The sequence below is a fragment of the Apostichopus japonicus genome, chromosome 3, assembly GCF_037975245.1.
Source record: "Apostichopus japonicus isolate 1M-3 chromosome 3, ASM3797524v1, whole genome shotgun sequence".
NCBI classification, from domain to species: domain Eukaryota; kingdom Metazoa; phylum Echinodermata; class Holothuroidea; order Aspidochirotida; family Stichopodidae; genus Apostichopus; species Apostichopus japonicus.
Window position 1 is genome coordinate 14,958,883 of NC_092563.1, and position 22,697 is coordinate 14,981,579.

A 22,697-nucleotide genomic window follows, 5' to 3' on the forward strand; every position below is an offset into this window, starting at 1 on the left:
CTCGAAATCTTAAAGTGCAGACTTTTATACTCCAAGTTTTACGTTGACTATTTGTTTGTTTGCTATCTCTCACTCACACACACTCTCTCTCTCTATCTCTCTTGCTTCTGTTTTGTAATTCGTTGATGTTCATGTTGCCATGAAATTTATCTCACAGTGGTGAAACCATCCCTCCCCCTCCCCCTCCCCCACTTTCATGTCAGAGAACGAAAACATACCTGTACACATGATATGTCAAGTCAATCAAATTTAACGCAGGAACGACAATATTTAAAAAAAAAAAAAAGACAAAAAACCTCATCTGTTTACAAAAACACAAAACCGCACTCCAATTCATTGATTGTTATACTATACAAGTAATAACTTGCTAATCATAGAATTCGACTGTTTGTCGCCAATAGTTTGATCGGAGGGGTATGATATCATTCGTGAATATAAAATGAAATGGGGGGGGGGGGGGGGGGGAATGAAGTAAAATTACTACACGAGGTAAATTTATACAGCTTTAAACAAATCCCGTCACCCAGCTGAGCTCGTTTTGAAATCGTCATGAGGAACTATACAAAGGTTGGTACTAATGATGTGATTAAAACCAATATTCGTTTGTGTTTTCAAAGTAATTGATATAAAAATTGAATTATGAAACCTGTCTGGCGCAATAATAAGAACTCTTTTGTTAAAAGTGATAATTTTCATATCGTTTTCTGAGGAATTGGTAGGATGATGCAGCAGTACTTTGTGTGGGTGGAGAATAATCACATTAACAAGACGACAAGGAGGTAAAAATAAAGCATTATATATATATATATATATATATATATACCACCATTAGGCAATACAAAAACTTTACATAACATACAAATTATAGTTTTGCTTGATGAAATTTATTCAATCCAAATTATACTTTCGTCAACATTTTCTTGGCAGTATCAAACCCATATAGTTCCATAATATACTCGAAAAAAAAAACACTTTATCCCCAAAATATACCACGAAAGAAAGAAACAATACACGTCTACTTTAACTGATTAATTTTCAAGTGTTCAAGGTAACCAAGTGAGCAGGCTAGTTTTGAATCTGCACATCACTTTATATTATTTACATTTTGCAATATTTTATATAAATCAACATTTGAAGCATATTTTCATTTTATGCATTTTTAAATATGTACATATTAAAATCTTGTAAAGATGTCGTTAAACTAAAATAAAGGAATGTAGACATTCATATTTGCCATTTGATATCTTTAAACAAATTCAAAAAGTTATGATACCAAAAAATAAAGGTCATAATTGTCCAATAAATTAACATTTTCAAGTCCAATAGGAAATGAACAAAGTCAAATTCATTTATATAGCCAACGAGCTTTGTTCCAAGTAGCTGATAAAGTCAGAACGATTCATAATTTATGTTGTCAACAAAGTATTGGCCTTGGACAGTCCTTTGAAATTGTTGTGGAAAGAAATTACAATTTTGCTATTCATTTGAAAAGTATCAAACTTAGATAGATAGAATAAAATAATACGTTAAATTTGTGAGAAACAAACATTGACTGTTTTAACTAATCGTGGTGATTATATAGGTTCAGCGACAGATTGGGGATACCCCATTATATCTGAACAGGCCCATACCCAGCCTGACCTCATGCAAACTAATTTGCCCACTCCCCTCCACCCCCAACCCCCCTCCCACACAAAAGAGAAAGAAAGGCCAAAACAGGCTATATAATTGTGATTCCCAATATTTCATCATTAATGATGGTGTTATCCGTACAGACTATAGTACCAAATCATAAACTCTGATCTATATAGGCTATAATTCATAACCTATTATATAACCTATTATATAGTATTCTCGAAAGCTTGCCGAATGGTGACACACCATTTGAATAAATGTCATAGCACGTTTTAACGGTATAGCGCAGTAGCGGCGACAATTTTTCAGGACACAGGTTACAGGACACAAATATTATACGCCCTCCTTAAATTGTTGGTGCACCCTCTTCATCCTCCTCCCTCTCCCCACCCCTCCCTCTCCCCACCCTCCTTCTCCCCACCATCTTAGAATTCCTGGCCATTGAAACGTGTCTGATGACGTCATCAGATTGACGTAAGGATTACAACAATGTTCAGGTATATTAACCCGACGAATGACCCCTCGAAAAGTGCCCTATATTTCAAATCGAATTGAGTACTTAAAAAATTACACTTTACTAAACATTCGAAGCTCCTGTTCATATGACGATGATGCGGAATAATTATTTAAATGTTATTCATATCTCGCTTCCGTGGCTGTTGTCATAGTGACACTAGTCATTTTACACTCAAGACAGCCTTGTAAATGAATTTCGTAAAGTATACAAAACCAAGCAAATAATTCGTTTTGTTTACACTTTAAATATTTCCATTTAGAACTTGGTTGAGAATCAGTCATTTTTGGTTTCAAAACAGCAGTCCATAGCTTGTTACATATAAGATCGGCAATATTTATCCAAACATCATCGAACTCTACTCAAAATAACATGTAATGGAAACTTGGTTAAACTATAGAAAAGACACATTCCTATATATACTTTGTAAAATGACGAGCCCAAAAAAACAATCATGCGCTTAATTTGAGCATTTTATCTTTTGATCATTTAAGTGATGCAATGTTTGAAAATGCTGCATGGCAGTGGCACTGCTCGTCAGCAGATCAAATGGTAAAAATGAAATATACTGGTACGAATAAACACAGTGTGTTGTTTATAACCCATCAACATTCATTGAGATGGAATCTATATACGGTACTAGTCTCCAATACTAGTCTGGATAAGTCTGCCCTCCTATAAATTTCAGCATATAATTACGAACGGTTGTTATTTATAGCTATTGCAGGTCAAAGTTGCCATTTCCAAGATCGTTTATATTTACTATAGACCACTATATAAATATTTCATAAATATCGTGACTAAACTGATCTGGCTATTAACTTGTCTGGGAACGAGGAGTTCATATAGCTATAACCTCCCAGTATAATTGTTCATAAACCAAGCAAAATGGATTAGCTTATACATTAGCATATGGTTATTGACAATAAGAACAAACTATATTACTTTTCTTTCATTTAAAACAGCTTTTTGAGTTGATTTTGATAATCCCACTTTTTTTTCAATGTTGTTCGATACTTAAGTTTTCCATAACAATGTATATAAGTCATTACATGAGTAGTGAACTTAATCATTCAGTTATTGAAGAAAATGGTTTGCTCCAAATTTTAGCTAGCAAAGGCAAATAATCTATATACTTAGTAAAGCTTAAACATGTTTTGCATTCCCTGTTTTCAAAGGTTATTAGTATTGACCGTAAATATGCTAGAAAGTCGAATAATGGTCACCTATGTCCCTACTCCAACTAATGACGTCATTGACATTTTACTTCCTGAAACATTAAATTGTCCAATCTAACACTCTTCATTGTCTGAAAGCAATTTGGAGATGTCTAAATCCACCAGGATTTTGACAACTTCTAGCCATTTTTGACATGCTTATAGTTAGACCGACACAGATGACCTTTAATGCCCATTTTCCGAAGTAAAAAAAAAAGGTCATTCTTCATTCAGGCTAGGCTGATTTCATATTTTATTTGCTTTTATGAAACCTACTTTTTGTATTATAGTTGCTGCGATAACGTTTATGTGATATTGTGCTCTTTAAATAAATAAATTATTCTTATTATTCTTCTTCTTATTATTATTATTATAGAATATAGAAAAGTATCACGCTTTTCACCCTTTCACTGAAATCATTAATAATAATAATAATAATAAACAGTAATTAACCTGACATATATCTACCCAAATCAGTAAAATCGATTGATCGATTGGTCATGAATATTCATAAACTCTATTTGTTTATTTCTAAAGCAAGTACGGTAGTTTCTTCCACGAAGTCACTGAGATGTATAGAGGTACATTGACTTTCTTTCCGGTATATAGACATATGATCCATCTTCTTTAAATATATTTGTTAACCAATAATTTTAGTTATACGTGATCTGCTTAAATTTTCTATTCAATATAACTGTTTAATATTACAGAAAATACATTGTAAAAGGAAATTTGAAATCCCTGAAATTCGCACATGGCAATATATTAAATGGTTGCAGGAAACCATCCTGGCATATGTTATGATCATATCTCTGTTGCACTAAATATAGTCTAAAAATAGATACGATGCCTATTGACTATAGTCTAAATATACAATATATTGATATTTAAATAATCATATTTTTTTTACATATACCCCTCTATGTTATTATTTGATAAAATTACTTTTTTATTATTTGCGAATATTGATTAAGACAACAAAATCATTTCATGACAAATCATTTCATATGTGACATACATTTGCAAGAAATCAATGATAATTTACCCAAAATCATTATTTTATTTTTCTTACTCTCTATAGTATACCGACCACAACATATACATTTTGTATTATCACAAACAAACAAACATACAATTTGTCATTTCTGTGGTGAACTTTCTGTCAACAATGTTTATTCATATACTTAAATTAATCTTTTTGTGACTACTTTTAAATGTTATGGTCTTACGTCAGGGAATTGCGGCACAGAATTAATTGCCATTATATCAAGATGTATTCTATTTATAAAGATATTTTTTGAAAACAATTAGGTTGAAATATCATAATAAAGAAAAAAATGATAATTACCAACATCCTTGGTCACACACAACCTTGTCTTACTAAAAGTGCACAATACCCTGAAGCTTTTATGTCACGGTTGAAGAAAAAAATATAAACAAAAATATAACAGATCCTTCAGTAATGAATTTGTTAGCCTTTGAGCTGTCAAGGTCATCCCTAGTGTCCCGCAATATGCTATAAAGTCCAAAAACGGGCACTCATATTTAAATTTCAACGTGTATTTCACATTGATCGTCAAAAGGGGACTTCTCCCAACTTATGAAAATTTTAATTCATGTCATTTAAAACTCTTAATTTATTACTGAGAACAAAATTACAGGTTCAGAGATTAATGGGGGGGGGGTGGGGTTGTTTTAAAAATATCTTTAAGTGACTTACGACGGCTGGTTAAATCTTTGCGACCAAATTCGGATTTGCGTTCAACTGTTCAAGTTTAATTAGAAAAATCTAACCAAAAATAAATTATTCCTTTGTTCTATCTAACTATCTATCTATAGAGGTCTTTGTTTGAGTAAGTATGTCATTAGCATATTAATGACACCCAAGACGTCATATGGGTGCCAAATTTGTTAAAATCGGGTGGCAACCTACTAATTAGCAATTCGTATGAGAGGAAGAAAGCTAACGGTAGATGTGTATATTTTTGACCATCGGTTTCACCAATTTCAGATTCGAATTAGCGATAACAACGTGGCAACTTTAACAATATATTTCAAACACAGGTCATGAAAAGTTTAATGGCAAAATAGTCCTCTCTCATGACAGTAATGATATCTTTTGAACGATGTACTCGGTAGATTTGTATCACTAGTGCAGCAGTACGAGTACAAGTATAGAATCCCCCTTGACATAGTACGAGTATACCCAGTTAGGGGAACAAAACTCTAAACGTGACTATACGAGTACTTAATCTGACACCAAGTATCTATACTAGATTTCAGAAGTACCCAGAGTACTAGTACAAATCGATTGGGAGGGGCGAATGCCGCTATTACAAACAACTATTCGAAGTACAAGCAGAGTACCCTCTTGGCATGGTACGAGTATACCAGTCACGGGTACAATGCGTTACTCCCCTAAAGTTTACCATCCATATCGACACCATCTTTTAACTGGTTAACCTTCTTAAACTTATAAGGCTAATTGCCATATATAAAGTTGCCAAATTAAAAAAACCACAACCCTTAAAATTGTCTATTATTCAGAACTTGAGTGGATGAAATTACAAAGCGGCAAATACTTAAGCACGTACGATCCATTGACAAAAGAAAAATCGAATCGAATAAAACAGTTGAATCATTGCACTCAAAAAGTAAATGATACTAAAATTCTTGACGCATGCAGACTAAAACGTTCTACATTTTTTTTCCTTTGAGGGGGTGGATGGGGGATGGGCGGGTGGCGGTTTTGTTTCTTGTTTCTTGTCTACAGAAACGCACGACATCAACAAAACGAGGACAAGACTACGTGGAATTCATGAATCTGTAATCAATATTGGGGGAAGTATTGGCAGATCAGCTTCTGCTAGTTCGCTCTCCTCAACGACTCTCTTCCGGCGATCGAGGAGTTCGAACTGTGACGACAGCTCATCTAACGTAGCCGACACTAAGCTGTTCCTTCTCGGTGCTGGATATCGGGCTTCGAAGGAAAACAGCTTTAATTTATCATCCGGTTGAAATAAACCTATCGGATCCGATCGCCTTCTCTGTGAAAGTCTGGAATGTTGTGGCCCGAGTGGCGATGCATGTGTTTCAAGCAGATGTTGGAATCTGTCCTTTTTGTCTAGACTGGTCGCGACAGAAAATCCCGGTCCACTGTTCCTCCGGTTTGATATCCCCAAAAGGCCCTCTTGGATGGGTTCTAACATAGATGGAGCGGATTTCCTCCGGATTCGATTCCCAGCTGAAGGCACAGAAAGATTCTGAGTGCTTGGAAGATGATGATGATCATGAAGCAGGTCGCCCTCTAGAGAGTCTTCAAAACGAGATTTATTCTCTCCGTTGTGCTCGGTGTTGACATCTCTGGAATCTGAAATTAAATCTATTTTAGGTAGTCTTTGCTGAGAGGGAAATATCTTTGGTAACTTACTTTCGGCATTGCTTGAAGACGTTCCTAGATTCTTGGGATGGTTCGCCATATTTTCAATTAAGAAACATGACCCACCTGGTCGATGGAATTCCACAATTATATAATTATATCACACTCGAGAGGCAATTTAACGTTCTTGAAGTGTTCCTTTATTCCTTCTACTTCTTCTTAAAATATTCACTATTCACAGTAACCTTCAGAAAAGAGGCATTATTCACGAAAAACGTCCTTTTCCATAAAAACAAGTTAGAATGATATTAAGATCGTATACATCCATACAGAACAAAACACATATAATTAAATAACGTAACCAATTTAACGGTTCATTTATTTTCGTTCGGTGTTTGCTTTGACAATTATCAGTTTAATGCTATAGTCCACGAAAACAATTCCATAAAATCAAATTTATTTGATTTCCTGTTTACTTCAATTCTTGACAAATACCGTCAAATCAGGGTAAATCCATACAAGAAAATGCGAATTGATGAAAATAAGAAGGCAACCAAAAAAAAACAAGTTATCCTTTAAAACACGATGAAGCCGAGATGCACCAGATTAATTAAAATTCCTGCTAAGAAAATTCCAAATGTTTTGGTTATATCCCGCAGTGATACACTACCGATCCCCCCGTAGAATCCTGTGTATATTAGTGTGGACGTAACTTAGACATATATAGTCTGTGTTATGTTCAATAGCTTCGCCATGCAGTGTGGCTTAGCTCCGTCTGTTATTACTCATTCCCTGCCCGTTGCATATATTCATTTGGTTGCACGCCGAGTCTTCTTCGTGGCTGCGATAGAACATTTCAGCGCTGACAAAAAAAATCTCAAATCGTCGAGAGCATTGCCGATGTAAACACTTGGCCTTTAACACGTGACTAAGTACCGAACCTTATAGATTCGAATGCCTGCTGCATAAAGTGTGCCTGGAGAGAGGAATATAGAACTGGTAAGCAGGTTTAATTACGGGTTCCGCACTCACCTATACTTGAAACACATTGAATCAATACAAAACACAGTTCTAGGCTGGTCTTTTGTGTCGCTTGAGGTCCTATCTTTCTAAATATAATGAATAACGCAACGCACTAGTATAGCACATTAGTACGTATCTATATATATTACACAAATACCCGTACATACACCATTTGTGTACATATTTTAAAATATTGCATAGGGAAAATGAACGGCCATGTGATATATAGTGTTGGCGCTATGCCAATTATGTAACGTGTTCGTCAACTGTACATTTTCTATCATATTACACTTCAGTGACTGTCATACCGTGCACGGGGGGGGGAGGGGGCGGGGTGCCATTAATGACGTCATACTATGGGTCGTGTGTCTTGTTTTTAATCGTGAACTATAAAACAGATAAAAATCAGAAACTCAGTTTTTTCATATTTGGTTTCAATCACGAATAGTATTTATTTCCATGCTTTTATAGCAAATCAGTGTTAGCTTTTATACTCAATATAATGTCAAGGAGCTAACTTAATTCGAATAAAGTCAAGTCAAAAGTCGTTTTATCGGCAAGTCAAGTCACACGTCATGTCAAGAAAAATGTGACTCGCATCTGACTCGAGTCCAGGTGATTGACTCGAGCCAACAAAACTGGGTCACAGTGGTAAATAATTATATGGGAAGCATAAAATTGTTTTTACACACACATTTTGTGCACATTGGCCATTATATGCTGTGTCTACCTTAATCCATGCGAATTTAACGTAAATATCGTCAAGAAATTATGAATCGACGCGTGGCATATCTATTCTCATATAATTAAAAGCTAAGATTGAATTTAACAATCTTGTGCAGATTCGGTTTATCTCAATTATTATTTGAGCACATCATTTTACGCATAAATACCCTGCAATCTCAAGTCATAAAATATTTCATTTACAGAGTCTGAGGAGCCTCATACGTTGTCGTTGTTGTGTTTCCCAGACTACAGAAGTCTGTTATTGCTATTAACATCTGCATGAATTCACTCTAATATTGATAAACTTGTTTACTCAAGTTAGCTCAACGACAGAGTGTCATATAGCACAATCTTAAAAACAGTGCATCCTCTTAAGTCTTGGGAATAAACTGTTCAGAACGACTCTCTGCTAATATGAAAACAACAAAAATAGAGTGAAGGTTGGAAGTAAAAAGAACCTTCATGCCACGCTTGGGGAAGGATATTTAACCACAGGAATTTTGCAGAACAGACTGAACAGACTGAGGGGAGGGGGAAGGGGAGGGAGAACCTCGCAGGAACGGAGCAGGATCTTAAACGTTATCGCCCTAGGGTCGATGACGCCGATTCCCATGTAAGGAGGAGGGGGGGGTGTCAGTTTTTCCACATGCAAGGTTGTGCTCAACTATATTTCATTTTCTGTGGGGGGGGTCGGGAATAGGTTCACCCCACACCCCCCTCACTCCCTGGATCCACGCTTACCTTATAGTACAGACTACCGAAAAAGTTATAATACGAAAACTAAAGAATCATTATACCTGTATATTCGATAACAATACTGCTTTTGTCTTTGTGTTTTCTTAATGTTGATGGGTGATTTATGCTGCCCCACTCCCTCTTTCCCCTCTCTATCTATTTCACCCTTCCTCTCCGCCCTCCCCCTCCCTCTCCCCAGTTTATTAGTTATCTGATCCAGGATTATTTTGGTTGCTGTACATTAGGTTAGTCACTACGTTGTCCTTATAGTGACTGGTATGTTACATGGAAGCGAGTACAAACAACAAGTATGAATACACGAAATTTAATTTCTGCGATTACGTGTACGAGTACAAATCCCGAGTACAATGTCCGAGTTCAATGTCCCGAGTACAATGTCCCGAGTACAATGTCCCGAGTATAATGTACCGAATACAATGTCCCGAGTACAATGTGCCGAATACAATGTCCCGAGTGCAATGTCCCGAGTACAATGTCCCGAGTACAGAAAATATAATCGAGTACAGACGCGAGTACAAGTCTACACGTGGTTTCTACTTTTGTCACTGTTGTGACTGGTATGAAACCCATTTTGCTTCGTCTGCATTCGTGCTTGTGTCCTTCACCTTGGCAATATTAAGGCAATATTAAGATAGAGCGAGAGGTAGTATAATTCTGTATATATGGTTGTACCAGAGTATTCACTAATAAATTACAGTCTTTAGCGATATCCTACACACCATCCAAATCAATCCTAGCGTAATTTACGAATTCGATTATTTTGTAATGGCTGTCCCAAGCCAGGGGTGCCTGCAGCTTGATATTGATTTTGAGGAACGAGGCAGAAAAATCAGTCTAACGTATTTAATTGAAAATTTTTGAACGGTAAATCTGGCAATCACAGCTCCCTCATTTGTTTGAATTTTCATTATAAAGGTCAGAGAAAAGTGACAGGTTGATTTAAGCTAATATAAGTAATTTCACTCGGGAATAGCAGATTGTATCCTTACAACAATATATCGGGAAAACAATCTATGGATCGGCTTTATAGTCCATATGCTTTGGAATAAAGTTATCAAGATGACCAACTTGGGATATAATGCTATACTACTGATAAAGAATAGGTAAAGCAATAATGCAGTAGAGGATTAAATAACTGTGTGGTAGAAAATTTGTAGAAAAACCAGAAATTGATAAATAACGTTCTAAGAATAGGCCTACGGTATATATACAATACTACACTATACTATATACGGTACTGTATACAATTTACTATATACTGCATACTATATACAATATACAATATTCTACATATTATATACTATATGCTATATACCATATAGTATATACTATATACCCTATACACCATATACCAGGTACCAGATAATATATGCCATACGGTACCATATACTATACCATGCTATATCATATATACCATAATATACCATACTATACTATACCATACCAAACTACAGTATACTATTCTATACTATTATACTACTATACTACTAAACTATACTATACTATACTACTAAACTATACTATACTATACTACTAAACTATACTATACTATACTACTAAACTATACTATACTACTAAACTATATACTATACTATACTATACCATACCATACTATACTATACTATAACATACTATACTATACTATACCAAACTATACACTTCTATACCAAACCATACTATACTATACCATACTAAACTATACTATACTATACTATGCTATATATATGACACCCAAAAAAGATCATAGCTTTATCACTTTATCAAGTATTCAAGCGCTCACAATTGTCAATATACTGTAATTGCGTCCAACCAGCAAAACGTTTATATATACTATTTACCGCATCGTTACTTAGAAATTTATATCATGGAAGGAATAATACCACAGCGTGAAATCGAAAGCTTGTTGTTACCGTTATATTTTCCTTCTTTTTTTATTTCTTTTGTTTTTACCCTCGGCATTGCGGGGAAATATACCGCACACCGTCATACCGCACACCGTCCAACGTCATCGATCGAAAAGGTACGATCTAATATACCTCCTGCAACATTACATTTTACGGAGGAACTGAAGCATTCAAACCTAAGTACATTTGCCAATAGCAAGGTGAGCTTTCATGTAAAAGAAAATGTTGAAGAGGAAGGGGGCAAAAAAAAACTAAAGAACTAGAAAACAGTCAAATAACAAACCAAAATTTACCCAAAGCGGACCCCCACTCTAGACTCGTTGATTATTCTGAACAACTTGAAAAGGGCCTGTTCATGTAAAAAAAAATAATAATCATTATTGACCTTCAGACGAAATCTCCATCCTGTTGTAAAGGTTCGAGTCAAATGAAATATAGAGGATATAGTTCATACATATAGCTTTATACATAGACAAAAAATGTAACTACCTTTTGCAATTTTATAACGTCAGTTTAGCAACCGTATACCCTAACTACCCCAACTTTAAGGGTTATAGTCCATAATCACATTGGTTGCAGGGGACATGTTATTCCACGGTAGCATTCTCCTCCACAATTTACCAGGCTCACTCTCCCCCCCCCCCCCCTTCTTCATTAAGAAACAGGAGGGCCGGGTTCGAATCATCGTATATGGTCTTACCATAACAACTCCCTGGTCTTATAATAATCATTATCTAGTGTTACGATGCCAGAGAATTTCGAGAGAAAAAACATTTCACCGACGGAAATATTTTCAATTTAAAATGGATAGGGCGTATAAGTCCCTGCAGCTAACGCAGGAATGAGACGGTTGAATAATTGAGTTATGGAAAGTGTTCATTGGACATGATCACAGCTTCGTCATAAACTTGCCAAATGGTTAAATGCAATTTCTCTCCCGTATACTAAAATCAACTTTAATGATTTGTATGCTAAGCTTGCGACTCCAATGGGAATAACTTCAAGAGATTTTTACATGATCACCTCATGCTCTCAAGAAACATTAAAGGGTTCGTCCAGAATCAACCTTTACAGTGGTACATGTATTTTCGATGTTATTTTATAATTGGATTCGGTACATTATATACAGAGCTAATCGTAGATGTTAACCAACACTTGATGTATGGATATGTATATATGCATCTATGATCAATTTCCAAAATTTAGTTAATCAGACAACCGTTCTGCAATGCTTTTTATAATGTAAACAATACTCGATGATCACGCTTTTGTAAAATTGGAGTGGATTGAGATGCACGAAATCAGGCTTGTAGTGTGAGTACCAATCCATGAATAAGAGCAAGGGCGTAGGAACCGGGGGGCTGGGGGGCGCCAGCCCCCCCCCCCAGTGAAAAATATGGAGGGGCGGAAGTATCATCCCCCCCCCCCCCGCTTCGCAAGTCAGAAAACCCCTTTTTCATTTCGAAATGAGAAAAAAATCTCATTTGGAGCACCAAATTGCATCTAAGGCCAGGTGAAAATGCAAAATTATTTACAAAATGGAGTGAGTGTTGAAGTGTGCTATATTGCACCAAATTGCATGTGAGGCCACCTGGAAATGCAAAAAAATTCCAAAGGGGAGGGGGACACCCCCTCCCAGGCCGGCCATCAGTCTTCAGCCCCCCCCCCCCCACTCAAAAGTACCTTCCTACGCCACTGAATAAGAGTAGAAAGTCGTGAGTACGAGAAACTTGCTCGAGTACTGACTAACATGCTATGCGAGTACAAGTCTACACGTGATCGTTTTTTTGTTGTTGCATGCAACATCACTTTATATGCCAAACAACTTGATAAAACTTGCCAATGTTAAGTTAAAAAATATCCACCAACCTTTTGCAAAAACTTATTTCATTGAACAAAGTTTACAAAATAGCAGTTAATTGCATATATCTACCTAGAATAGATATAAACAAGATATATACCGAACATTTTTTTACCAGTGTAAGTTAATTTAGACTTAAAGGTGCCCTCTCGCCTCCATATTTTTATGTTGGTATATCGAGGGATATTCCTGTTTTAATCTTAAAAAAGAAAAAAAAATCTTTCTTTTAGGTGAAAACCCCGTCTGAATGTCTTCTAACTATATATAACTCTGAGATATAGTTGATTGAATGTAATGCACCTAATTTATGCGTCCAGAGAGTGGATCACAGTATGCTCTGTGATATTATTACCTTAGGTATAGATGTTCTTTAAAAGCTTTATATTAATATTAAAATCTTGTTGATTTATCCTACAAGTGTGATAAATTAAGATTATTAAATGCATAGCTGAAAATGTTCTCTGTATTTAAGAATTTCGTGAAAATACAACTTTCTATTTTGTAGCTATATTATTTTCCTCTATAAATGAGTTCAGTATGAAATAATACATCGAAAACTAATTCCACTTTCAGCTCAATTACCATGATGACGTCATTCACGTTGCTGTTGCCAGATGCAAAGTCACAAAATATCACTAAATTTCAAAAACTGCACCTTCGCTTAACAAAATACTATTAGGATGGGATTTGAACTTATTAGCAAGATGAAGAAAATTTTCAGATCTATTATCGAAGCAGTCAGTTTCATAATACCAAATAACCCTGTAAAAGCGTGACCTCCTAAGATTCTCAATCGAGATAGGCCTATGCAAGTTTAGAGTACTATGAATTTATGGTCAATATTTAAATTTTTAAACGAACACAATAAGACACAAATCGCACATAAAATTAAGGCCAATGCGTGTACAATTACCCCAAAACAAAGAAAACTAAGCCTTTTTAAAATCTTGATCGTTATCTTTTTATGGTCTTCAAGATTTTATCAAATACAATGCAATAAAATATAAAAGCCGCCTTTTTTATAACCTCGCCTATTGGTTTTTTTTTCTTAATTTATAAATTTGTGCAATCATTATTCCGTTTTGAAAAAATGAAATAAACTGAGCGATCCTTTTAAAGTAATATGATGTCGAGGTGGCCAAAACAAACAAAAAAACGTCTCACTTTGGAAACTTTACTGAACAGATATTATTCCCTCTTTAGATTGAAAACTATTCGAAAATATGATTTATGACGTCAACAAGTTTATATACATTTTTCCTTTCTTTCGACCACGCAGAAGATGTGAAGTTTAATTTTTTAGAATTTTCTAAGCAAAATGTCATCAAGAAGAAGGTAAATCTTGGACACGCGACAGAAAAAAACAGGATCATCACTTAAGAAAGAAACTCGTGTTAGAACTTAATGTACATCATTTACGATACAGAAATAAATACACATCCGCTATAAAACGACTCGAGGAATAGAAAATAGACCAAAATGAGGTGATTTTTTATCCTTGAATGTTCGCAAATGTCATTACCAGGAGTTCTTCTCTGTTTTAATGTTTTAAGAGCATAAATCAAATAGAACTGACGGGAAGTATATAAGGACGAATGATGAAGGTTATATGAAAAGAATGGTGCACAGTTTTTGAAATTCGTGAGTGAAATTATGGCGAGTTTTTTTAAATTTTCCACCAGGCCAATAATTACTTACGGTTTTCGGGATGATCACTACTTGCCAACATGAGCATCGTTCAAGCTTAAATGTTCATAAAAAAATAGTAAAAAAAATTATACTAAACAAGCTTAATATTAATTATAATGAGAATGCAATTTGATGCCCCCCCCCCCAATGAATATTTATTAGGGTGTTATTCTCGAATAACAATTCGCCCTGGCGCATTTAATTCCAGTAGTGTTAAAACCACATGCATATCCATTACGTGAAAGAAAATTTAAAACAAATCAGCCTTTTTCGACTTTGAACTCATTTTTCTTAAAGTATATTTGACCTTCATAGCTTACGATGTGATGCTTTTTGTTGTTGTACGTAATAGCTTAGAACATTGCTCCAAAATTAACCCAGAAAAGCTGCGAACAGAAATGTTCGAACGTCAGAATACATTACGCATTCATCTACCATAATGTGTTTGGGTCAGATCATCCAGGGGCGTCGTGAGCTAAATTGAACCCCGGGCATAGTTATGTCAACGTGCCACCTTTGAAAAATATTTGTATTTCCGTCAGGACATTATGAAAATAAGAACGTACGGTATTATTCTTTATACATATTTCCTCTACTTGACACGGATTCAGGGGCCCTAGTCCCTTAAGCAGCCCCCCCCCCCATCTAGCCCCTTTCGTTAGGCTTGGTCAGGTTATGTCATTAAAAGCTTCCTCTGTCGGTCTTGTGAAGTACCGACGTTTACTGTATACTAGCCTATGGAGCAATTACAACTTAGGCTATGCGTAATAATAAATGAGCTGCGGTAGGACTGTGTTACATACTCCGCTATCAAATATACCACATCAGCTTTACATTCTCCGCATTGAGATGTGTGCAGAATGTATATCAAACACAATTATGTACACAAACACAATTACTAATATATAGCACAGAAGCATTCAATCTCTGACCATATTGAGGGGGGGGGGGGGGGGGGGCTGTTATGCAAAAATTAATAGAACCTTCTTCAAATTGAAAATCAAATAGGCCTACACACAATCACCCTTAGTATTGTTGGGTACAGTAATGCTAGCACCATTTTGGGCGAGAAGATATACGTTATAAATTTAAGAAAAGGCTGACATTACTTGAAAAAATACATAATTGGATAAACATGGTATGAAGGGAACTTTGCTTAAGTAGGGCACGGTGTGTAGTGATAGTGGTAGTAGTAGTAGCGGCAGTGGTAGTAGTTGTAGTAGCAACAGTAGTAGTAGTAGTAGTAGTAATAATAGTGGTAGTACTACTAGTAGTAATAACAATAGTGGTAGTAGTAACAGTAGTAGTGCTATTAGTAGTAATATTAGTGGTAGTAGTAACAGTAGTAGTAGTAGTAGTAGTGCTATTAGTAGTAATATTAGTGGTAGTAGTAGAAGTTATATTAGTAGTAGTAGTACTAGTAGTATTACTAGTAGTAGTAATAGTATCAGTAGTAGTAGTAGTATTAGTAGTAGTAACAGTAGTAGTAGTAGCTCTATTAGTAGTACTATTAGTGGTAGTAGTAGCAGTAGTTATAATAGTAGTTGTACTAGTAGTACTACTACTGCTACTGGTAGTAGTAGTAGTACCAGTAGTAGTATTAGTAGAAGTAGTAGTAGTAGCAGCAGTAGCAGTAGTAGTAGTAGTAGTAGTAATAGTATCAGTAGTAGTAGTAGTAGCAGTAGTAGTAGTATCAGTAGTAGTAGTAGTAGTAATAGTATCAGTAGTAGTAGTAGTAGTAGCAGTAGTAGTAGTATCAGTAGTATAGTAGTAGTATATATTAGTACAGTAGTAGTAGTATTAGAAGTAGTATTAGTATTAGTAGTAGCAGTAGTAGTAGTACTAGTAGTAGTATCAATAGTAGTAGTATCAATAGTAGTAGTATCAATAGTAGTAGTAGTATCAATAGTATCAGTGGTAGTAGTAGCAGTAGTGTAGTAGTAATCACAATATGCTTCTATGCTTGCATCATCCAACTTTATCCGTTCAGTGACGTTTACAAGAGGGAAAACTACATCCTCCGCCAATTATCCATGCATCGCATCAGAAATATAAAATATTTGCCTCTTTGCATTCCTCTGTGCATGATGTTAAATTCCACATTCCAGTTCTATTACTTGGGACTCTATAATAGAGGGGGCGTGAAATCTCTTTCAGCATGGTGTATGTGTACGTGGGAATGTTCTCCTCTGGGGATATGTTTACAGGAAATGTCTAAGGAGTAAGACGTGTCCAACCACTCAGTCGTTTTCACTATAGCTATATCTTTATGACACGACAACACGTACTTCGATAATCTCTCGGGGAAAATATGTTTAATTCTCTAAAAAAAAAAAAAAAAACTTTAGAGTTCAATAATTTTAATTTGCAGTTATATGTTAGCACCTTCATAAGCTCATTGAAAACTCGGAAACGGCAGCTCGGCTTAATTACATATATTACGGTAAGTACTTGAAATATACAACAGTGATATATATACAACAGTATATACAACAGTATATATATATATATATATATATATATATATATATATATATATATATATATATATATATATATATATATATACACCCTATATCTGAAGAGGAAACAAACAATTATACAATAAGACCTTATGAAAGAGATTTTTCTTATTCACAGAGGAAATGATATTTCTATACAGACAAGTTGCATTATGATGTAATTAGAAATACAGAGAACTTTGACAGTTAAGTAAACAATCCCAAAACAAGATCACATTTCAACGACAAGATAACAAGAAGATTATAATATGAATATACCAGTAACATCTGCCAAGATGATATCATAGATCTGCACCTAATATCACACTTCCCGAACAAAGATTTATTTTTTTATCTGGTCAAAATTGTTTACATTAGAAGAACCACATTTAGAGTTAGGAACATAATGTTGAGATGGAGTTTTCCGACTATTAAAGAGTAGAATAATTTTCTCTTCTATGTGAGTGTCACGTTGACTGCCGTTCCATAATATCTCTTTAACGCTTTCTTCTCCTTTTCTTCCTTCGCTTTATTCATCTTCCTAAGATGGGCCTCTTTTTTTACAATCCAGCGTCGATCGCTTTAATCAAGATTTTCCTGTAAACACTCTCATCTTTGTACTTATGTTGATTTTCGAAGAGAAACTATACCGGCTAAAATTTCATTCTACACTTTTGTAAAGGGTTAGAGTTACCCCCGCGGGGTGTTTACACTAATCTGATGCATGGACGTAACTATTTATAACCTATATAGACCTATACCGTATATACCATATATACATCCATTAGTGTGACAATCCACAGTCAATCCATTCCGATTTTAATAAACAAATGGGTACTTTGAGATTCGAAGCAGAAAAAAGGGGTTCTTGAAAACTGCATGAAATTTTATGAATTTGAACTTTAAGGTGTAGTCTTGTGAATAAATTAATCCTTAGGGTCTTAAAGGAAATTAAAGTGGATAAATGCTAACATCAAATTTGTTTTCGAATTAATTTTGCACATCCCCCCCCCCCCCAATATTGATTATGAAAAATTTACGATAGAACGCGTTTTCTAACAGCAACTATATATATACCAGCGTTAGCTATTCAAATAAATGTGTAACAGTTGTGCGAAATTTTGAACAGATATTAATGAAAAATTTGTAACGTAAACAGTGAGTTCAAATGGACACCAAACTGACTGGTCTATGTCTGAGTATGAGCTGTTATGTCTCCATGCATGATGACGTAACAGTAAGTAATGGTATGAGACGTCAACGATCATGATTTTCTGGAATATCTCATAATTTTCTGGAATATATCTTTCAATTTTCAATTTTACTTTCAATTTTAGGATCCTAGTAATTAATTTATCAAGGTTCATGAGATCAACGCACTTCACCCTTCACAGTGTATATGCCTGGGCACGGGAAGTCATGCCTCCATTGTTGACGACCTCAGCGTCGGCGGTCAAAGGTCATTAACCTATTTCAAATTGTGACGAGGTCTATGAAAAACCTACTATACTATATTTATGTTCATTTCCGGTTCGTCGTTCGAAATGTGACCAACTTCAATTTATTTTGTTGTAACATATGTTTACACTTTATGTAGAGCAAAACAACAAATATATTCCAAGTAACATATCTTATCCTAAACTAAAGAAAGATATGCTTTAGAATGTGTTTATGTCAAGCAAAAATCTAACATATAGCTTCAGGTTGGTGAGTGGCCTGTGATTTTCCATCGCTACCTGGCATATGATATTTTTCAAATCGTTCCAAACAAGTTTGTTCTATATAATATGTTACTGTTTGTCTTTGATTAGCCTTTAGCATAATGTAAAGATCATGCTTTCACGAAAACACATTTTTCCCCCTCATTCTCTATAGCGATACGAAATTGGATTTTCTTTTCGCATCATAAACAGATAAAACGAAACCCGGAAGCTGAGGTAGATGATTTGGTGTAATGACGTCATTCTTATTCGGTTGCCAGATAAAATCATTCGTATACTAAGCTGACATTGAGAGAACAAAAACATGACGTATGTACCATCGGAATGTGTCCTTCGGACATGTAATGGAAAATAATATATTTGCCGAAATAATGGTCACCGAACAGAAACCGAGGTTTTGAAATCTCTTGTAAAATGTTTTTTTTTTCTTTTGCTTACTGGGTCGTCTATGGGATTGTTGACGTTTAACAAGCGTACATAATGTATACATGCATTTGTAGATTTATACCGTACTACCGGCGACTGTTACAATTACTATATATCAGGTCTTTTCTATGTGTGTAACCAACATGACCTCTGGCACGATCGATATCTGTTGTCTCTCGGTAGATGTATTATGACCTTCTTTCAATAACAATTCGAACAGCTTGTTAAATTAGTTGAATAATGAAAAATCAATAATTTGAACGAACCACAATAAAAAAAATGTATATAGGGAAAAGTTTTTTTTAGACCGTCGTTGTAAAGCAATATATAAAGCTGGTGTCTTTGAAACATTCCGTTGAAAAATTCTGCTATCAGGGGCGTAAGGTGATATATACTGCTATCAGGGGCGCATTAGGCTCGTATTCTTCTGATGGCCCAGCATAAATCAGGGGGACCCAACCCTCTTCTCCTATTATTACATTCAAAATATAGCACCACATTGCATCTATAAGCACATTCCATTTTACCATCTCAAAGACCCCACCCCTGTTTGACTTACCAAATTAGCCCCTCCCCATGCACCTTGACTGTGATCTGTAACATTATATAACACACATGTGCTATGGAAAAAAATAGACACTTTCTTCAAAAATGATGCTGAAGCAGACTGTGGTATATATCAGTATTTGGAGACTAGAAATAAAAATAAATAAATATAAAACGATAAAAACTTTCAACCTATCCTCTAAATATTGTAACTTGACTATTCATCAATATATGTTTTTCTTGCATCAAATGTTTCGGTATGCTGTTGTGGTATGTATCACTGAATCTGAATTTCATGTTACTACAGATTTTTACCAATGTCTCTTTCATGCGATTTTGCGCTTTGTAAGTATAGGCCTACCCCAAACGCACGCTATTAAGATACAGTTTTCACTCCACCGGCATCGAGACCCAGGTCAAGCCATGGGGCAATTATATTTAACGGGTCCCCCTTTCAAGTTCGTCATTTTCCTAAAGTACAGTACAGTATCTTGCATATATTCCTGCCCGCCCCCCAATTGTTTGTGGGACCCGTGGCTGTATCCCCCTCGGATACTCCTCCCCGCCAGGCCTGAGTACCATCCCAGCATTGGGACATCTTTCTTATAAGGACAGCGAGAATTTCTCAGCGTATATAGGAAGGTCGGGGAAAAAAAGAAGGAATTCGTAGAAAAAATTAGGCCTGTGGTGTCTACCGGGAAATGAGCCGCTTTCTTTCGCGAAATGTTTAACGTATCTCGTATCCAATTAATTAGAGATATACAGTGTGCAAACTGCCACACAAATTTGTAATGACAAATAATGTCATGTGAGTGTGGTATTTTGCAACTTTAATTGTGATTCAATTGATATTTCGTTCTTCGGAAAAGATCCAAGTTATAATGTTGACGGGCGGAAATACGTCGCCAGCTGCTAAATTAGTTTTCTACACTGTAGCGACCCAATGACAACAACGGATACACACCACTGCATATATAGGTCTGCCTACGTCATGTATGAATAGAGGGCGCTAATGCAATCTCTCCAATTCATGTTAAGGCTTAGTTATACGCGGATGACTTGTGCATTGGTTGGGTTGAAAAGGTCCGCGTCTGGTATCATTTTGGGAAAGCATTAAATGGGAAAGAAATATAAGATGTGTTCCTTGTGGCTTTCCCGCTTCCATCCCCCCTCGATGACCAACTCGATGGTGATTTTACTGTTATAGTTTATATATAAATTCATATCTGTCATAGTACGCATGTGTTTAATATACAGTTATCTGCACTGTTTCTTTCTTCTTGAAGTCCGTAAGTCGTCCTTTAAGATGGATCAAATCGGATAAAGTGGATCAAATCGGTAATTATAGTCAGTTTTTATCGTTACATTCCCCCTTCCAAAAATCTTGTCAATATTCAAGTTACAAATTTCTCCACAAATTTTTTTTTTAGTCTTGAAATTGATGAGTACATAGTTACAGAAAATTCATATTGTTATATTACGCCAATGACCAGTGGCGTAACCAGATTTGTTCATCGGGATGTGGGGGGGGGGTCTGAGTGGGGCAAAGAGTTGGAGTGGGTTAGGCGTTGCTGTTATGGATTGTTTCTGTACTCAAATTGAACAGTTTATTCCTGAGTTCCATCAGGCTTAATTGTTGAAGGATAGTCCAACTAAATATATGATATGGATATATTGTGGAGAAAGCCAGGATTTCATCTTAGGGAGGAGGGCGGATTTAATTTATTGTCCCGTCAACGAGAACGCTTTGCGCTTTCTGTGCGGGGTCCAGGGCCCTATGGCGGGCCCATGGAAGCTATATGATCTGGTGGACTTCGAGGCTTCAGGCGTTCACATTTTATACAATCGGCCGAGATTTCGGCCACTTAAAAGTATACTAAAAATTTCAAAATACTGCATATGTGTAACCTGATATTGATTCGTTGAGCAGAAATTATTCAAGTACTAGGTAATTACTCACTCAAAATAAGAGCTAATTCCGGGGTGACCTAATCGAATCCGTGGCACTGTGGCAGTAGCCAGTAGTATAACACAAACAATACGAGGTTCAGAAGGTTGTCACTGTGTGATGCCAGTTTGAAGTTTACAGCCTACAGCCGGGTTGCCAGTTTTTGTGTTACACAAACGGTCACATTTATAGAGAATTTACCCTATATTGTCTATAATTTACTATAATTCGATTGAAATAATTTTGTATAAGTAACTCAGTTTGATCGAGTTAGGCTTCATTCAACCACTACAAAACTGTCTGTCCATCGGATTTATTTCAACAATCAGCTTAAATCTAAGTAATCTGATGGGGGCCTCTTAGCGATGACAGATAGCAAAATGATAGGATTATATTGAACTTGAGAAGCAATTGGCTGGTATTAATTTGAGAATTCTCGTCATTTACGGATTAACGTCAACCGCGAACTGGTTCAACTGAGCCTTTAAATGCATTTTGCAATTTTCGTCCAATATTGTTTTTCCCACCAATGTCCTTTGGGGAATTGGGGGAGGTGCAAGACATTTGACGGGGGGCCTCCCCCCTGCCCCCCCCCCCGCTGGTTACTACACTCTTTTTTTGTAATAAAAAGTACATTTTTTTCCATAATTGTATCCCTTTTGTTGACGTATACTGCAATTTGTGGTATAAGGAATGCACAGAGGATCCATTGTGAATGAAAACTTTGGAAAAAGTATTGGATTTGGTCATTTAAATCAACTTCATTATGTCCTATATGCTACCCCTGGATATTTGTTGCCCCTCCAAATTGAACCCTCTTTCACCCCCTCCCCTTTCTGATTGACGTTGTC

At 35.7% G+C, this 22,697-nt stretch overlaps 1 protein-coding gene across 1 annotated transcript; it reads right to left on the reverse strand.

Annotated features, from left to right (window-relative positions):
• Positions 1-862: 862 nt before the first annotated feature.
• Positions 863-7,891, reverse strand: LOC139964446 (uncharacterized). Its single transcript, XM_071966010.1, has one exon. It carries the CDS (start codon positions 6,843-6,845, stop codon positions 6,183-6,185), a length of 663 nt encoding a protein of 220 aa, XP_071822111.1. The 5' UTR covers positions 6,846-7,891; the 3' UTR covers positions 863-6,182.
• Between the last annotated feature and the right edge of the window lie 14,806 nt (positions 7,892-22,697).

What these genes read in the sequence shown, in the direction of transcription:
- LOC139964446 (XM_071966010.1), bottom strand. Translation starts at nt 6,845, where the DNA reads ATGGCGAACCATCCCAAGAATCTAGGAACGTCTTCAAGCAATGCCGAA.